The 15,564-nt window shown below is 40.7% G+C and overlaps 1 protein-coding gene across 5 annotated transcripts in view; it reads left to right on the plus strand.

Annotated features, from left to right (window-relative positions):
* The window catches only part of sdk2b (sidekick cell adhesion molecule 2b), a 200,477-nt gene that overhangs the window by 177,349 nt on the left and 7,564 nt on the right, over positions 1-15,564 (plus strand). For 2 of the 5 annotated variants that reach the window (XM_077502505.1, XM_077502507.1), the window contains exons 21-43: positions 18-209; positions 1,021-1,142; positions 1,222-1,331; positions 1,875-2,025; positions 2,213-2,450; positions 3,384-3,499; positions 3,637-3,826; positions 3,927-4,025; positions 4,109-4,303; positions 4,397-4,598; positions 4,739-4,842; positions 4,924-4,994; positions 5,590-5,722; positions 5,999-6,055; positions 6,148-6,249; positions 6,346-6,461; positions 6,942-7,128; positions 7,453-7,590; positions 8,864-9,076; positions 10,409-10,534; positions 11,987-12,151; positions 12,813-12,953; positions 14,537-14,696. In XM_077502505.1, coding sequence (XP_077358631.1) covers positions 18-209; positions 1,021-1,142; positions 1,222-1,331; positions 1,875-2,025; positions 2,213-2,450; positions 3,384-3,499; positions 3,637-3,826; positions 3,927-4,025; positions 4,109-4,303; positions 4,397-4,598; positions 4,739-4,842; positions 4,924-4,994; positions 5,590-5,722; positions 5,999-6,055; positions 6,148-6,249; positions 6,346-6,461; positions 6,942-7,128; positions 7,453-7,590; positions 8,864-9,076; positions 10,409-10,534; positions 11,987-12,151; positions 12,813-12,953; positions 14,537-14,696 — 3,328 coding nt within the window. The remainder of the gene's footprint in view (positions 1-17; positions 210-1,020; positions 1,143-1,221; positions 1,332-1,874; positions 2,026-2,212; positions 2,451-3,383; positions 3,500-3,636; positions 3,827-3,926; positions 4,026-4,108; positions 4,304-4,396; positions 4,599-4,738; positions 4,843-4,923; positions 4,995-5,589; positions 5,723-5,998; positions 6,056-6,147; positions 6,250-6,345; positions 6,462-6,941; positions 7,129-7,452; positions 7,591-8,863; positions 9,077-10,408; positions 10,535-11,986; positions 12,152-12,812; positions 12,954-14,536; positions 14,697-15,564) is intronic. The other 3 variants (XM_077502506.1, XM_077502508.1, XM_077502509.1) reach the window with 2 other exon arrangements.

The raw sequence follows: 15,564 nt of genomic DNA on the forward strand, positions 1-15,564 counted from the left end.
CACGTTGCTGTCATCAGGGTACCGCATCTCGTGGGAGGAGTTCAACCGCACCAACACGCGGGTTACCCACTACCTGCCAAGCCTCACCCTGGAGTACAGCGTCACCGGCCTCACCGCACTCACCACCTACACCATTGAGGTGGCCGCCATGACGTCCAAGGGACAAGGCCTGCTGTCGTCCTCCACCATCTCGTCGGGCGTCCCGCCAGGTCAGTTGACGGATGTGGTATGACTGCGGTACCCGGAACGACCTGCGTCAACAATGTCTCGAGATAAATTAGGAATTAATTTGTGAATAAATATATTTACTTACTTACTTTTTTTCACATTTTTTTCTGCCTTTTTACTATCAGTTTTCTGATATTTTGGGCAATTTTGTGGACATTTTATGGTAATTTTCTGGATTTTTTTTTTTTTTTAGCAATATTGTGAACGTATGATAATTTTCGGGAAATCTTCTTTTGTTTTTATAGCTACTTTTTAAACGTTTTCTTTTCTTCCATTTTTAAAAAAAATAAATATTCTGACTTTCGGCGATTCTAAAGACATTTTATGGTAATTTTTGGGATTTCTTCTTTTGTTTTTGGACATTTTATGGTTACTTTTTGAACATTTTCTTGTCTGACATTTTTATTCATTCGTCTGACATTTTATGGTAATTTTCTACTTTTCCGTTTCCTTTTTGGACATTTTATGGTCACTTTTTGAGCATTTTTAGGTATTTTTTCATCCCTCTTTTTCTGACAACTTTGAAAACAAAATTGGAATGTTGAAATTTTTGTAATATTTAATTGTTAATTTTTTAAATATAAATCATTCATTCAATAAAAGATTATTTAATGTAAACAAATAAATATGTAAAAAGCCACATGTGGCTCCAGAGCCGCAGGTTGCAGACCCCTGAACTATAGTAATAGATTTATTTATTTAAATCCCCAAATTATTTTGATAAGAATTGTTGCGTACTGTCTATTTATAATTTCCTGTATTTTATTTAGTCAACCTCCTGTTTCCTCCCAGAGCTTCCTGGCCCGCCCACCAACATCGCCATCTCCAACATCGGCCCGCGCTCCGTCAGCCTGCTCTTCAAGCCGGGCTACGACGGCAAGACGTCCATCTCCCGCTGGCAGGTGGAGGCCCAGGTGAGCACAGAGGACCTGATCACATATCGTTGGATTGTAGTTAGGGTGTAAATACCGATCCCTGGATTGGTGGTTTTAGGTGGGTGCCGTGGGAGACAATGAGGACTGGGTGACCGTCCACCAGGTGTCCAATCTACCCGACGCTCGCTCCTTGGAGGTTCCGGGCCTCAATCCGTACACGTACTACAGGTAGGAATGTAGCATGCATGCAAATTAGGCTTTTAAGACAGGGTTAAGGGTTTCGGGTTAGGGTTGAGGTTCTTTGTGAAGTTTTTAGAATCAGGTTAGTGTTTCAAATTAGAGTTAGAAGTCTGGGGTAGGGTCTCAATGAATAATAATAAAAATAAATCAATAAAAGTATGTAAGCGTTGAAGAACGAACTCATGACCTTTAGCTTGGGTGACAGCCACTCTACCACCTGAGCCATGCCACTCCTTCTGTATGTTAGCATATTGCTGGAGTTAGGTGGAATCCTCGTACCTCCAACAGAACGCTTTTGGTCTCATTTTGGTGGACACATTAGCAACGCAGCATGGCAATCAGCATGAGTGGCATGGCTCAGGTGGTAGCATGCCTGTCTCCCAAAGTTTTTTGTTTTTGTTTTTTTTATTAATGATCATAATTTTCATTGTAAAATGTACTAAGAATTTCTGAGTAGAGAAAAACTTTTTTTTTTTTTTTTTTTTTTTTTCAAGAAATAAATATAGTCATTGATTGTAATTCAATGTCCAGGTTCCGTATGCGTCAGGTGAACATCGTGGGCAGCAGCCCCCCGAGTCAACCCTCCAGGAAGATCCAAACGCTTCCTGCCCCTCCGGACGTCTCCCCAGCCAATGTCACGCTGCGCACTGCCAGCGAGACCAGCCTGTGGTTAAGATGGATGGTAAGGAGCAGGGGTGTTGTGGTTGTGACCTTTAACCTACTACACATAAGCGCCTCATTGAGAGTTCCGGATCCAATATGGTGGCATTGTCTATGTATGTTTCATGGAACAGTACGCGTACGAGCGTGGCTGTCAATCACACTCAACACCGCCCACGCGCTCACTCGCTTACTCTCGCCTTCTCCAGCCTCTGCCTGAGTGGGAGTACAACGGTAACGCCGAACAGGTGGGCTACAAAGTGCAGTACTCCAAGGCGGGTTCGTCGGGTCGCCCGCTCACCCAGGCCATATCCGACCGCCTGGAGAGGGAGTTCACGATTGAGGATCTGGAGGAGTGGACCGAGTACGAGGTGAGGGTGCAGGCCCACAACGGCATCGGGCTGGGACCCTGGAGCCAGCCAATCAGAGGCCGGACCCGCGAGTCAGGTGAGGCGATATTCCATTTGTGTCAAAGATTAAAAGCTACATGCTGAGTTTGATGCCTTTTTAAAAATTAAATATCACTATTACGTTAAATTATTTGCTAAAGGCTAATAATTAATGTGTTTAACTATGTTAGCCTAACTGGCTAACTGCAAAAAGGATAACAGCTAAATTCTGAAGACTAAATGCTAGCGGCTAAAATGATCATGTTTCATTTAGTTTTATTCATCCTGAATATGGTTGAAATATTGCATCGATTGGCTAAATGCTAACAGCTGAAGTCTATCCATTTAATGTTTTTTATTTTTTTTTATTTCATATTTTTTTTAGCATGCCTATTTAGATGCAATGCCTCAAGGCACATTGCTAAGCTCACTCAGTTAATTGCTTATATGTAATATATGCTCCAAATACTATTTACTAGGGGTGGGTTTAAAAAAAAAAATCAAATAATTGAATCGATTTTCCTTTTTGAGCACGATATTGATTATTTTTTTCCCATAAATTAATAAGAAAATAGAATTTTAAAGGCCAATTGTTTTTGTATCATTCTGTTTTCTTGGAATGTACTATTCACATGAATTTAAAAGTATGTTCTTACATTTATGAAAGACTTGACTTATTGCACTTTAGTACAATTCAGAATCTTTTTAGGTTACATTTACAATTATTAAATTATAATTATGAAAACATTTTCATCTCATGCTGCCTCTGCAAAATTTAATTTGGAATATGTTTGAGCTTGATATTGATATTTCAAAAGAATTGCTATTCTAACTGAAGTAAATCGAATCAGAAAAAAAATCAAAATCGAATTGAGCTGAACTCCTGTGCACCGAAATCGAATCAATTGAGGAAATTTGAATCAATTCCCAACCCTACTATTTACAATGTACTGTATTGCCTTTTTTTTTTTTTTTTATATTTGTTGTTTAGTGCCATCCTGCGGGCCCACCAATGTGTCCGCCTTTGCCACCACCTCCAGCAGCATCCTGGTGCGCTGGTCCGAAGTACCCGAGCCGGACCGGAATGGACTCATATTGGGCTACAAGGTCTTTTTTTTGTCATTTACTATCAATCATGAAGCAGCATGTGGCTCAACATTTTTTCTTGACTGCTCTGTTCCAAGTCAACATTTGGCGAAAGCATTTGGTTGTAATTTCTCCTCGTCCTCTGCTTATTTGTGCAGGTGGTGTACAAAGAGAAAGACTCGGACAGCGGCGCCCGGTTCTGGATGGTGGAGGGTAACGCCACCCACAGCGTCCAGCTGGCGAGTCTGGGCAAATACGTCCTGTACGAGATCCAGGTGCTGGCGTTCACCCGCGTGGGAGACGGGCGGCCCAGCTCTCCGGCCATCTTTGAGAGGACCCTGGACGACGGTAGACATTTTGGGTTATTCTCTTCCTATTCAGGGCGTGACAAATTTTACGGTCATCATGGAAGCGTGGCTTTAAAAATGACATCATCTGCTTTTTATAGTTCCAGGACCTCCCATGGGCATCCTGTTCCCGGAGGTGCGCACCACTTCAGTGCGTCTGATTTGGCAGTCGCCCTCGCAACCCAACGGGATCATCCTTGGTAGGTTAACTTTTTCATCCGCACGAGGTAGCGTCACCACTGCGCTCTTTACTCAAACTTGCCGTCCGCTTCCGGTGTCCCAGCGTACCAGATCACGTACCACCTCAACTCCACCAACGGCAACACCGCCACCGTGGACGTGCTCAGCCCCAGCGCCCGCCAGTACACGGTCACGGGCCTCAAACCCGAGTGCGTCTACGTGTTCCGCATCACGGCGCAGACGCGCAAGGGGTGGGGCAAGGCCGCCGAGGCACTGGTGGTCACCACTGAGAAACGAGGTAACGTGAGGTCGTTTGATTCGGAATAAAAATCACAATTGAATATTTTGTTCCATCATCGTCTGAACTGTGTTTGCCCCCCCCCCTCCCCAGCTCGCCCGCAGCCCACCAGCCGCCCCACCGTGCCTCAGAAAGACGTGCACGCCCGCCGTGTTCTCCTTTCATGGGAGCCCGGCAGCGACGGCCTATCACCCGTGCGCTACTACACCGTGCAGCTGCGCCAGCTCCCCGACAACAACTGGACCGTGCACTCGGCCTCCGTCAACCATGACACCACCTCTTACGTCGTCTCCAGGTAGCCACTTCCTAAACCCCAAAAAAATAAAACGCAAAGCAATTTTTTTCAGTTTGTGAAAAGGGACAAAACGGATTTAAATCAGTAATCAGCCCAAGTTTGATCATGATGGTAACATTGCTATGTGTTCTGTTGCCAAGGCTGAAGCCCTTCACGTCCTATCAGTTCCGAGTGAAAGCCACCAACGACATCGGAGACAGCGAATACAGCGAGGAGAGCGACGCTATCACCACCCTACAGGATGGTAGGTGACGCGCCACATGTGACCGATTGAGCCAAATGCAACTCATTCCACTCGTTCCTTCGCTATCGTTTGTCACGCCAGCGCCAGACGAAGCACCTGTCATCTTCTCGGTCACGCCCCACACCACCACGTCAGTGATGATTCGATGGAAGGTAAGACAAGATGAGTACTACTTTCTTTTTTTCTAATTATTGTTAAAAACTGCGATTGGCTGGCAAACCAGTAAATTGTTGTATTTAAATATTATCATTTTATTAATTTATTATGATTAATGTAGTTTTAGTTCCTTCTATAGTCGTAAATGTTGTGTATGATTTTGTAATAATTTTGTATTTGATTATTTATTAAAGCAATTACAGTATATTTTATTTGTAATTTTAAAATCCTCTTGGTGTTTTTTTAATTTAAATTATTGTAAATATTGTAACTGCAGTTTTAGTGTTTGCATTTATGTATTTTAAAATTCAACGTGATTTTTTTGCATTAATTGAAGTAATTTTTTATAATTTAAAACTGCTTATTTTATTTTTAAATATTTTATTTTAATTATCATAGCAATAAAATCATTTTTATATTATTTAAATGTTGCTAATTTTGTAATCCATAATTATTTTTATTTAAGCTTTTATGTAAATGTTATCATTAGCATTTTTTTTAAATAACATGAATGACGACGTTAATGAAAGAGCGGCACTTGTTTTCTTACGCTCTTATGCATCCATTCCTCCATCCCTCCATCCCTTGCAGCCACCCCCCGAGGAGAGGATCAATGGCATCCTGCTGGGCTTCCGCATCCGCTACCGGGAGCTGCTGTATGACCGTCTCCGTGGTTACTCCCTCCACGCCATCAACAGCATGTCGGCGTGGGCCGAGCTCACTGGTAAGGGAAAGAAATGGCTGCTTTAACAGATGAGCCACTAGATGGCGGCGAAGATTTCCTGGAGCACAAACATAAAGTGGAGAAGCTACAATCTCAATGTAGTATTTTATTTTAATGATGAATTCATAGCACACAAAGTTGGGGTTGACCTCATGGGTTAAAAAAAAAAAAAAAAAAGCATACAATAATTTTAAATATATATATTTTTTTTAGAAATGTAATAATTTCTTATATTATTATTACTAATATTTCACTGACTTCACTTCCTGTCCGCAGCACCCTACAGCATCCGCAATCTGAGTGACGCCACTTTGACACAGTTCGAGCTGGACAGTAAGTTTCGCAGCAAAAAAAAAATAAAAAATAAATATATATATATATATATATATAAAGTAGGTTTTAATTTGGTGTCCTTCCTGCCACAGAGCTGAGCAAGCACAAGCGCTACGAGATCCGCATGAGCGTGTACAACGCCGTGGGCGAGGGGCCCACCAGCCCGCCCCAGGAAGTGTTTGTCGGAGAAGCAGGTGTGTGTGCTCTAATATACGTGTATACGTGGCTCCTTTGCTGCTATTCAAACCAATAATGTCTCCTTATCAATCATGGTTTATGGTGCCGTCTAGTTCCCACAGCGCCTCCGCAGAACGTGGCCGTTCAATCTGCCACCGCCACCCAGCTGGACGTCACGTGGGACCCGCCGCCGATCAGCGCTCAAAATGGCGACATCCAAGGCTACAAGGTAATAGCAAAAAATGGAACTAACGTCACCCAATGTAACCAATTACAATGTAACTGATTCATTCTAATGGAATTAATTTGTGCTGCTGGATTATGAAAAAATATTAACTCATTTGCTTCCAAAAACGTATAAATATGTTCTATTTTAAATGTTTTAAGTGTCTCAGACGTATTTATACGTTGTTTTTTGTTTTGTTTTTTTTTAACACTAGAGCATACAGAAGGCTTTGATGCAGCCTCTCAACTATTATTAATATTAATGTTTGACTGCCAAACATGGCTAAATAAAGTATCCCTTAAATTCCGAAAAATGCAACAAATGCCATGAAAAGTGGCCAACTCAGCCAAATATAACTAATTTCACCAATTATAACAAATACCAACAAATGTAACTTCATCTACCAACGTAAATAAATAATCCAAATGGAACTAACTGAAGCAAATGTAACTAATTTGTCCAATTGCCACGAATCCCACCAAGGTCTACTTTTGGGAGTCCCAGCGCAAGAACGAGACGGAGCGACTGCGGACCCTGTTCATGCCCGAAGGAAGCGTGAAGCTGAAGAACCTGACGGGCTACACCAGCTACATGATCAGCGTGGCCCCCTTCAACGCCGCCGGGGACGGACCACGCAGTCCCGCCATCAGGGGGCGCACTCAACAAGCAGGTGACAGTGACGTGCTGAAATGGTGTGGGTGGGGGCCGGGGAGAGGATGACATTTTGGGAAGGCGAGTGGAGGAAGGGGTCCACGGAGGAGCTTCTCCCAATACAATAGGGGCTTTGTTTTCCTCGAGGAGAGAGCAAAGTTTAAAAAGAGCTCGGCTGTTTTCGAGCTCAAGTGCAGCTAACTCGAATCAAGCGAGCAAGCGGAGATGGGTGGCAAACGGTGTCCTAGCTTACATTATTTTTACAGAAATTAATAATATTAACAGACAGTGGGACAAAAGTATTGTCCCATGATGTCATTTTCCCTTCTCCCTCCCGTTTCAGCCCCCAGCGCCCCCAGCTTCATCCACTTCAGCGAGCTCACCACCTCCTCAGTCAACGTGTCGTGGGGCGAGCCGGCCCTGCCCAACGGCATCATCGAGGGCTACCGTCTGGTCTACGAGCCCTGCACGCCCATAGACGGTATATAACCTCATTCGAACCCCTCCTCACCACTTAACGCCAGCGGTGATTGCGTGGATGACTAAATAACATCGTTAAAACCACTTGCTAACCTTGTGTTGTTAGTTTTAAATAAGCGCACTTGGATACATTGGATTGAAGGCATATATGTATTAGAGCTGTCAAACGATTACATTTTTTGAATCAGATTAATTACATCTAAGAATTTTGATTAATCACAATTAATTGCTTAATTAATAAGGCTTTTTTTCAACCTTTTTTTTATGCCAAATTTAAAGAACACCTGTTATGTGTTAATTCTTTTGGCATTTAATGTTACGAGGACTTCGTAAACATTTTTTTTAATCCACTACACACGCTCATCCTCCTCTTTTTCTCATCAGTTAATTACTTGCATAATTTAAAATGGAAAAAAAAAAAATGACCGCGATAGTTTAACATGAACAAACATTCTGAATCTCAATTTATGATATGCTTTACTTTAATGCATGTACGACCTTTAACATCTGTGTCAGGTAAAGGATCATCTGCAGTCAAAATTTATAGTGCAATTAATCTGTGTTAATACAATAATGTGATAATTTTTTGTGATTAATTAGTTAACGATTAATAAAATTTATATATATGTATTTTTTTTCAACAAACTTTTACCACATACACAATATCACCATTTCTGTCATATATTGTTCTTAAACCAATCTTAATCTGTGATAGTGAGCACTTCTCCTTTGCCGAGATTTTGTTTTATTTTGGGAGGGGACTCAGAAAACTCGTCACTAACAGTCAGTTTTCTGAGTGGCCTTTTATTGTAGGCAGTCTAAGGCACACCTGTGCACTTATCATGGTTTCTAATGCATCTTAACGGCACACTTGTGAGGGGCGATGGATTATCTCGGCAAAGGAGAAGTGCTCACTATCACTGATTTAGACTGGTTTGTGAATAATATTTGAGAGAAATTGTGATATTGTGTATGTGGAAGAAGTTTTACATGCTTGAGTTTATCCTGTAAAAAAAATGGGAGCAAAAAGAAAAGTATATCTATTTTTGTTGCGTATACATAGAGAGAAGGATGTATGGAAAGTTCCTATTGTTGAAAATCCAGATGCCCAGTGGGATACTGTACATTGTGGTCATCAAAAACCATTCTGTGTTGCCTGTTTTTAGCAACAAAAATAATAATAATAATCTAACCCCTGTATCTCATCTCTACTGACATTGCATTGTGTGGCCTGGTGTAAGAAGTGCTGTAAATGTGGTGGTATGTTTGCGCAGAGTCTTCCGCGGCCTGTGCCGACTGTCTCCACTCCCCCTCCTCCCCCCCAGGCGTCAGTCGGACCGTCATGATGGACGTGAAAGGCGGCGGCCCACTCTGGATCAAGCTCAAGGACCTGGCCGACGGCGCCACGTACAACTTCCGCATCCGCGCCAGGACCTTTGTGTACGGGCCCGAGGTGGAGGCCAACATCACCACCGGCCCCGGGGAAGGTCGCCCAGAATTTTTTGTTGTTTTATTTGCCTGACTTAAAATGCTTAAATTAGGAGTGTCAAAATTAGTGTATTAAATTCAGAGGTGGCAAATCCAGGTCCAGAAAGTAAAAACCCTGCCACAATTTGGCTTTAGCCCCAGGTGCTAGCTAGCTAGCTCCCTAACTAGTTCCCATGGCGCTAGCTAGCTAGCACCTGTGGCTAAAGCCAAACTGAGGCGGGGTTTTTACTTTCTGGACCTGGATTTACACCTCTGGTGAAATTGTTTGAGAAAAGTTCATTCAATGTCACTAATTTATTTAATGTGCGATAAATATGGATGTAATGATAATGGCAATATCGTGATATCGCAATATTAAAACTGCCACAATATTATGTCGTCGTTATGTCCCAATAAAGAAGCACATCTGTTTAAAAAAAAAAAAAGAAAAAAAAGTCAGGTTGATTCCATTTTGTGCAGTTCTAGCACCCACTGGTGGTTATTTTTTTAGTGCAGTTTAATTTGCACAAGGCATGTTTTGGCCCTTCTTTGTTTAAAATTCGCGCTAATGATCACATGAAGGGGAACATAATATGCTTTTGAACTGAGTTATTTTTTATATATAATATTTGTAATATTTGTCAATTTTTCATTCCTGTAGCCTAATGTACAAAGCCACAACATTGTGTGTGTGTTTTTTTCTTTTTTCTTTTATTAACAATATTGTGACTTTTTTTGTATCGCCAACCTCCGCAAAATATTGTGATAATTATCATATTGTGACCTTCATATCGTGATGTTTGGTTATCGTTACATCCCTAGCGATTAATGGCCGCCCCTTACTTGGAAAGTCTGTACTGGGGGAATTCCAGTCGCAATGCAGAAAACTCGTCCACGTCAAAATTTTGCAGTAATAAATTTAATAATAATGCATATATTTTTGGAGACAGGGGTGAAGTTGTATTTTACAATTTTAAAAATGTGCAGAATTTCACGTTACTTAATGTTAATGATTGGCTAGCTCTTAATATGAAAAAAAAAAAATTCACCGTCTTACAGATGCAATTATGCCATCTAGTGGCAGAAAAATGACCTAAACAAAATACACAAATCAATATCATGTTTTTTACAGACATCTTTTTAATTTTGACTAAATTTTATGAATTATTATGAAATTACCATATCAATGACTAAAAGATGCAGCCATGTTAGTTATATTAGTTGAAATTTTTTTTCCACTTTTGTGGTAACGAGTATGAAAACTTAGGGGAAAAAAAGAAATATTTTATTGTAGATTTAGAAGAGATATAAAATTTGTGATTAGCTTAAATGTTTTTGTGATTGCTTCCCAGGAGCCCCGGGACCCCCAGGAGACCCCTTTATCACTCGCTACGGCTCAGCGCTGACCATCCACTGGACCAGCGGTGACCCGGGACGCGCTCCGATTACACGCTACGTCATCGAGGCCAGACCTTCTGGTGAGTGCGGCGAGATTTCAGTGGACTCTTTCAGGCGGGAATGCAGTGTAAAGTGTCACCATCTGCCGCCCGCTCGCCATCCTGGGGCCCTTTTAATAGCTTATCGATCAGTCCGGACAATCGTCGTTAGCTCTTGATTGCCGGAGCGTGGCATGGTGACGGATGGCTTGATGCCATATGCCACCAAGATGGTGGAGTATTTTAATTTTTTATTTTATTTTTTTTTAACCCGATTGATTAGGTGATATCTCCCGAACAAACCTTGAGAGACGTCAGTCAATCAGCAGGGCTACTTTTCAGTTTATTTGCAAGAAAAGGGTAGAAATTGCATAGAGAAGCACAGAATGCAGTAGGTTATCATCCACAATCAGATGTTTGTGCTCATGATGACAGCATGTGACTGTAGCCGCCATTGCTGGTTAGAAGACAGTGACTACTGCATTCTGTCCAATCTATGCAATTTCTCCTCTACTCTCAGCACACCTTTTGGATTTTTTTTTTTCCAGTGACAAATGAGCTACGGTGCGTTTGCTTGTCCCATCAAGAGTTAGTGTGGTGTTTACAACAAGCTGCGGGGGCACGTAATTAATGCTCTCCGGCAGCTTTTACAAAGGTAATATATGGCTGCAAACGTTTTTTTTAATACTAGCCGGAGCTGTGAAACTGATGGATGGCTCCCGGTTTATCTTAAAGAGGACACATTATGGAAAAGTGACTTTTTAATGTTTGTAAACAAATGCAGCAGTTGTGTCGCTGGCGTCTCTGCCCACCCACCAAGTGTAAAAATTAAAAAAACAATTAAATCTTCAATCATCTGCCTATTTTCTGCCCCACTTTAACCAAAACATGGTTTACATAGATTTACATAATAACTACTTACATTAAGAAGAAGGAATTCTATCATTTTTTTGCCACTTTTAGAGCTTCATCTAACAACCTGCACCCAGACTAGAAACTTCGTAAACCTTGTTACCCTTGCACGGATTATTTTTATTTTTTTTTCACTCACTCACTCACTCACTCACTCACTCACAGAAGCTTACATGTGTGAATGAGTGAGTGGAAAAAAAAAAATAATCCGTGCGTGCTTTCAAATTGCCGCGGGAGTGACGTCACGCAGCCGGCAAATTCGCCTGGCCCCGTTTGCGACACGCACACCCTCCGCTCTGCGATTGGCTGGTGGGGTGTAAACACTGTCTTTCCACAGAAACGTCCCGCTGTTTACAAAACAAACACAAAATGGCAAAATACAGGCTGGGGGCGTGGGGGTTTAGGAAAAAAATCACCACCAGAAATTAAGAGAAGCCCAGATCTGTAAATTGAGAAGTTTTTTTGTTTTTTTTGTTTAAATCCTGTATTTAAAAAGTGCCTTTTCCAGAGTGAAACCGGCAGACTTGGCCCTTAAACCCTGGTTGAACTCTTGATTTGAAACCCTAATAACTGACTTTGCAGATGAAGGCCTGTGGGACATCCTGATCAAGGACATCCCCAAAGAAGTGACATCGCACACGTTCAGCATGGACATCCTGAAACAGGGCGTCAGCTACGACTTCCGGGTGATCGGCGTCAACGATTACGGCTACGGCTCGCCTAGCCTTCCCACTCCCTCCATATCTGGTGAGTGCCTATTTACTACTTTCTTAAATCACCTGGAGTAACTGATGTGAATGAAAGCAAAATAAATGTTTTTTTGTTTTGTTTTTCCTAGGAATGTCAGGTGATTTAAATTTTTAATCACAATTAATCGCATGACTTTAATAGTTAACTCGCAAATTTTATACCTGTTCTAAATGTCCAATAATAAGTATTCATACTCTTGTTAACATAAGTGGGGAAATTTTTTTTTAAACTAATAGAAATATGGCTTTTTGATCTTTTTGTCATTGATACGGTAATTTCATAATAATTCGTAAAACTGAGTTAACATTTAGAAAATGTGCTGGACTTTAAGAAAATGAGTGTGATATTGGTTTGTGCTGAGGTCAAATTTCTGCCACGAGATGGCACAATTGCATTTGTAAGACGTTGGTAACAGCTCAGTGTAAAATACAACTTGGCTCCAGTCTCCACAAATATATGCATTATTAGTAAATGTATTACTGCTAAATTTTGACCAGAACACGTCGGGTGCGTTATGACTGGAGTTTCCCCAATACACGCTTTCGCAGTCATTAATCGCACGTTAAAAAAATAAAATAAAATATGGAGTTAAAGGAACTTTAAATTAACTCAAAATTAGCACACTAATTTCGACACCCCTTCTTCTTTTTTACACCAGCCCAAAAAGTGGCGCCCTTCTACGAGGAGTGGTGGTTCCTGGTGGTGGTTGCCCTCGTGGGGCTCATCTTCATCCTCCTGCTGGTTTTCATCCTCATCATCCGAGGACAGAGCAAGAAGTATGCAAAGAAGTCGGAATCAGGTGAGACGTGCTCGCTCAGTAGCCACGTTGCTTTACGACTTTTTTTTTTTTTTTCTTTTTAACTACCCCGCAGGGGAAGAATCCAATATTTTTGTCCCCGTAAATCACGTTGTTTTTATTTAACGAGCAGTTAACTCCTCCATAAATGCTTCCCAAAAACAGATGTTGGTGAAAAGACGCAGCCGGGCAAGGTCGGAACTTGTCCGTTGACAATCGTTTGTGTTTTGCCTCGCTCAGCACTTCGAGAGAGGCTTGGTTGTACATAGAGGAGGTGTTGCCTCAGCAAGGTCACTTGCTGCCCATCTATTTGACTGACAGTAGAAAAAACAAGAGCCCTCCGTCTCGCTTCCGAAATGCCTTCGTGTCAGGCTTTGCTGTTTCTTTTTTTTTTTCTTCTTCACATACTTGTGTGTAACCGCCAGCTGACCTTAAGTCACCCCAGAGCAACCGCGGAGGCCCCGCTCGCCAAGAATGTTTTTAACCTCTAACACAGGGGTGGGCAACGTTTTTGTGCTCCAGGGTCACATTTTATTTTTAAAACAGACAGATTGACCAGGTCATTCATAATGGGCCAAAAAAAAAAAAAAGGAAAAAAAAAAAAAGGAAACCAATTTATATGTAATTGTGAATTCAAATATTTCATTCATTTTATATATAATTAATTTAATTTAATTTAATTATACATATAACTAATTAAATTATTTTACTTAACCAATTATTTGATCACATACTACTACTACTACTACTACTACTACTAATAATAATAATAATAATAATAATAATAATAATACATGTTTAATGTATTGTTATTATTGTTGTATTATAAAATTGTTTATGTTGCTGTTTTTAAATGTTTTTAAATAAAAAAAAATTATACATTTTAAATTTTGTTAAGATATAAAAATTAACCAATTATTGAATTAGGTAAAAGAATGTAAAAAAAATAAAATAAATAAAAAATAATCAATAAATACAGTTTAAATATGGCAATTTTAATAAACTATTAAAGAACTGAATACAGTATATCAAATTATTGGAAAAAAAAAATCGTTTATTTGAGTATCTCAGTTCAAAAAGTGAAACTTATTGGGTTTGGGTTCATGAAACACACAGAAAGCTTTTGCCATTTTTTTATTTTTTTATCATTTTGCTAATTTGAGTTCACATCTTACAGCAAATGAAACCCAAAATTCACTATAGCAATAAATTTAAAAAGTGCAAAATAAATAATCAAAAATGGGTTTTTTTTCTTAACTATTAAAATTAAGTAGTACGTCCCTCATAAAAGGCATTTTCCAATCCAAATTTTTCTACCATATTCTGATTTACTGAAATTATATATATAAATATTGTTGCTATGGAAATACACTAAAGCAGGCTGCGACATGTGACCAGAAAAGTTATTGTGGCCTATGTTCCAAGTATTCATAAACAATAAACGCTTTGAACAACAAGGCGTGACAATATTTCTTTTCGTGTGACTGCATTCTGCGTGTCTGCCTTGTACAATTTCTCCTCTTGCTTGCACTCGCAAAGCCAACAACTCTAACGGCGTTGCCCCACTCGGACCTGTGGTCACACAGTGTCTCTGTACGTGTGCGCAGGTAACAACGCCAACTGCAACGCGCTGACGCACGGCGACATGGTGAGCCTGGACGAGGGTCGCTTCCCCGCCCTGGAGCTCAACAACCGCCGGCTGTCCGTCAAGAACTCCTTCTGCCGCAAGAACGGCGTCTACACCAGGTCAGAATTACGCAACGGGCCGATTGTGGATTCACGCCGCGTCTTTGATCTCGGTTTTCGGAATATCAAAGACCCTCACGCCCGCCCCCGCCGCCTTATCCGCCGGATCACAATTCAAACAAGCCTCTTAATCCTACCGTAGTCCGGCTAATTCCGAGCCGTGTCGGACAGGCGGCGGTGTTTGCGGCTGATTTTCTGACGATTAGTCAGGGATTCAAATGCAGACTTAAAAGTTCACTTTTGATTTGAACTTGGCATCTCATTGCTTTGTCAGTGTTTACCCACAGCTTAGTTCATAGTTCGCTAGTTTAGTGGATAGGTCTGATACACAAAACACGGATGGATGGATGGATGGTTTGTGGTTTACTACAGCAGTGGTCACGTGGAATTGACCTCTCTTGGGAAAAGTATTTTATTTATTTTTTTTATTTTTTATTTTAATAAATAAACATGCCACAGCTCCACATGCAGCCGGGAAAAGTCAACACGTGTCAGAGGAGACGGGGAAGGTGGGGGGGTTAAGTTTGTTTAGTAGGACCACCGGAGGGTATGAAGGGGGCTTTTCTTCACGACGCTACATTTAGGAAAACGAAATCAAAGTGCTTCTTATGCTTGGCAGTTTGTAACCATAGTAAAGGCTATTAAATGATCTTTTAAATATGAGTTAGTTCATTAAAATATAACAGTTTATGAAATTGCCACTCAAACTCATTTTGAAATGTAATATTTAGTCATTTATTTCACAACTGATACATACTGAAACATGCGTTTTTTGACCTTTTTAATCATCGAATTATCATACATTATAGACTGTATTGAGGTTTCAAAAATGATATCTCATGGAAATTGTATTCATTATATGGCATTT

The sequence above is a fragment of the Festucalex cinctus genome, chromosome 17, assembly GCF_051991245.1.
Source record: "Festucalex cinctus isolate MCC-2025b chromosome 17, RoL_Fcin_1.0, whole genome shotgun sequence".
In the NCBI taxonomy this organism is placed as follows: domain Eukaryota; kingdom Metazoa; phylum Chordata; class Actinopteri; order Syngnathiformes; family Syngnathidae; genus Festucalex; species Festucalex cinctus.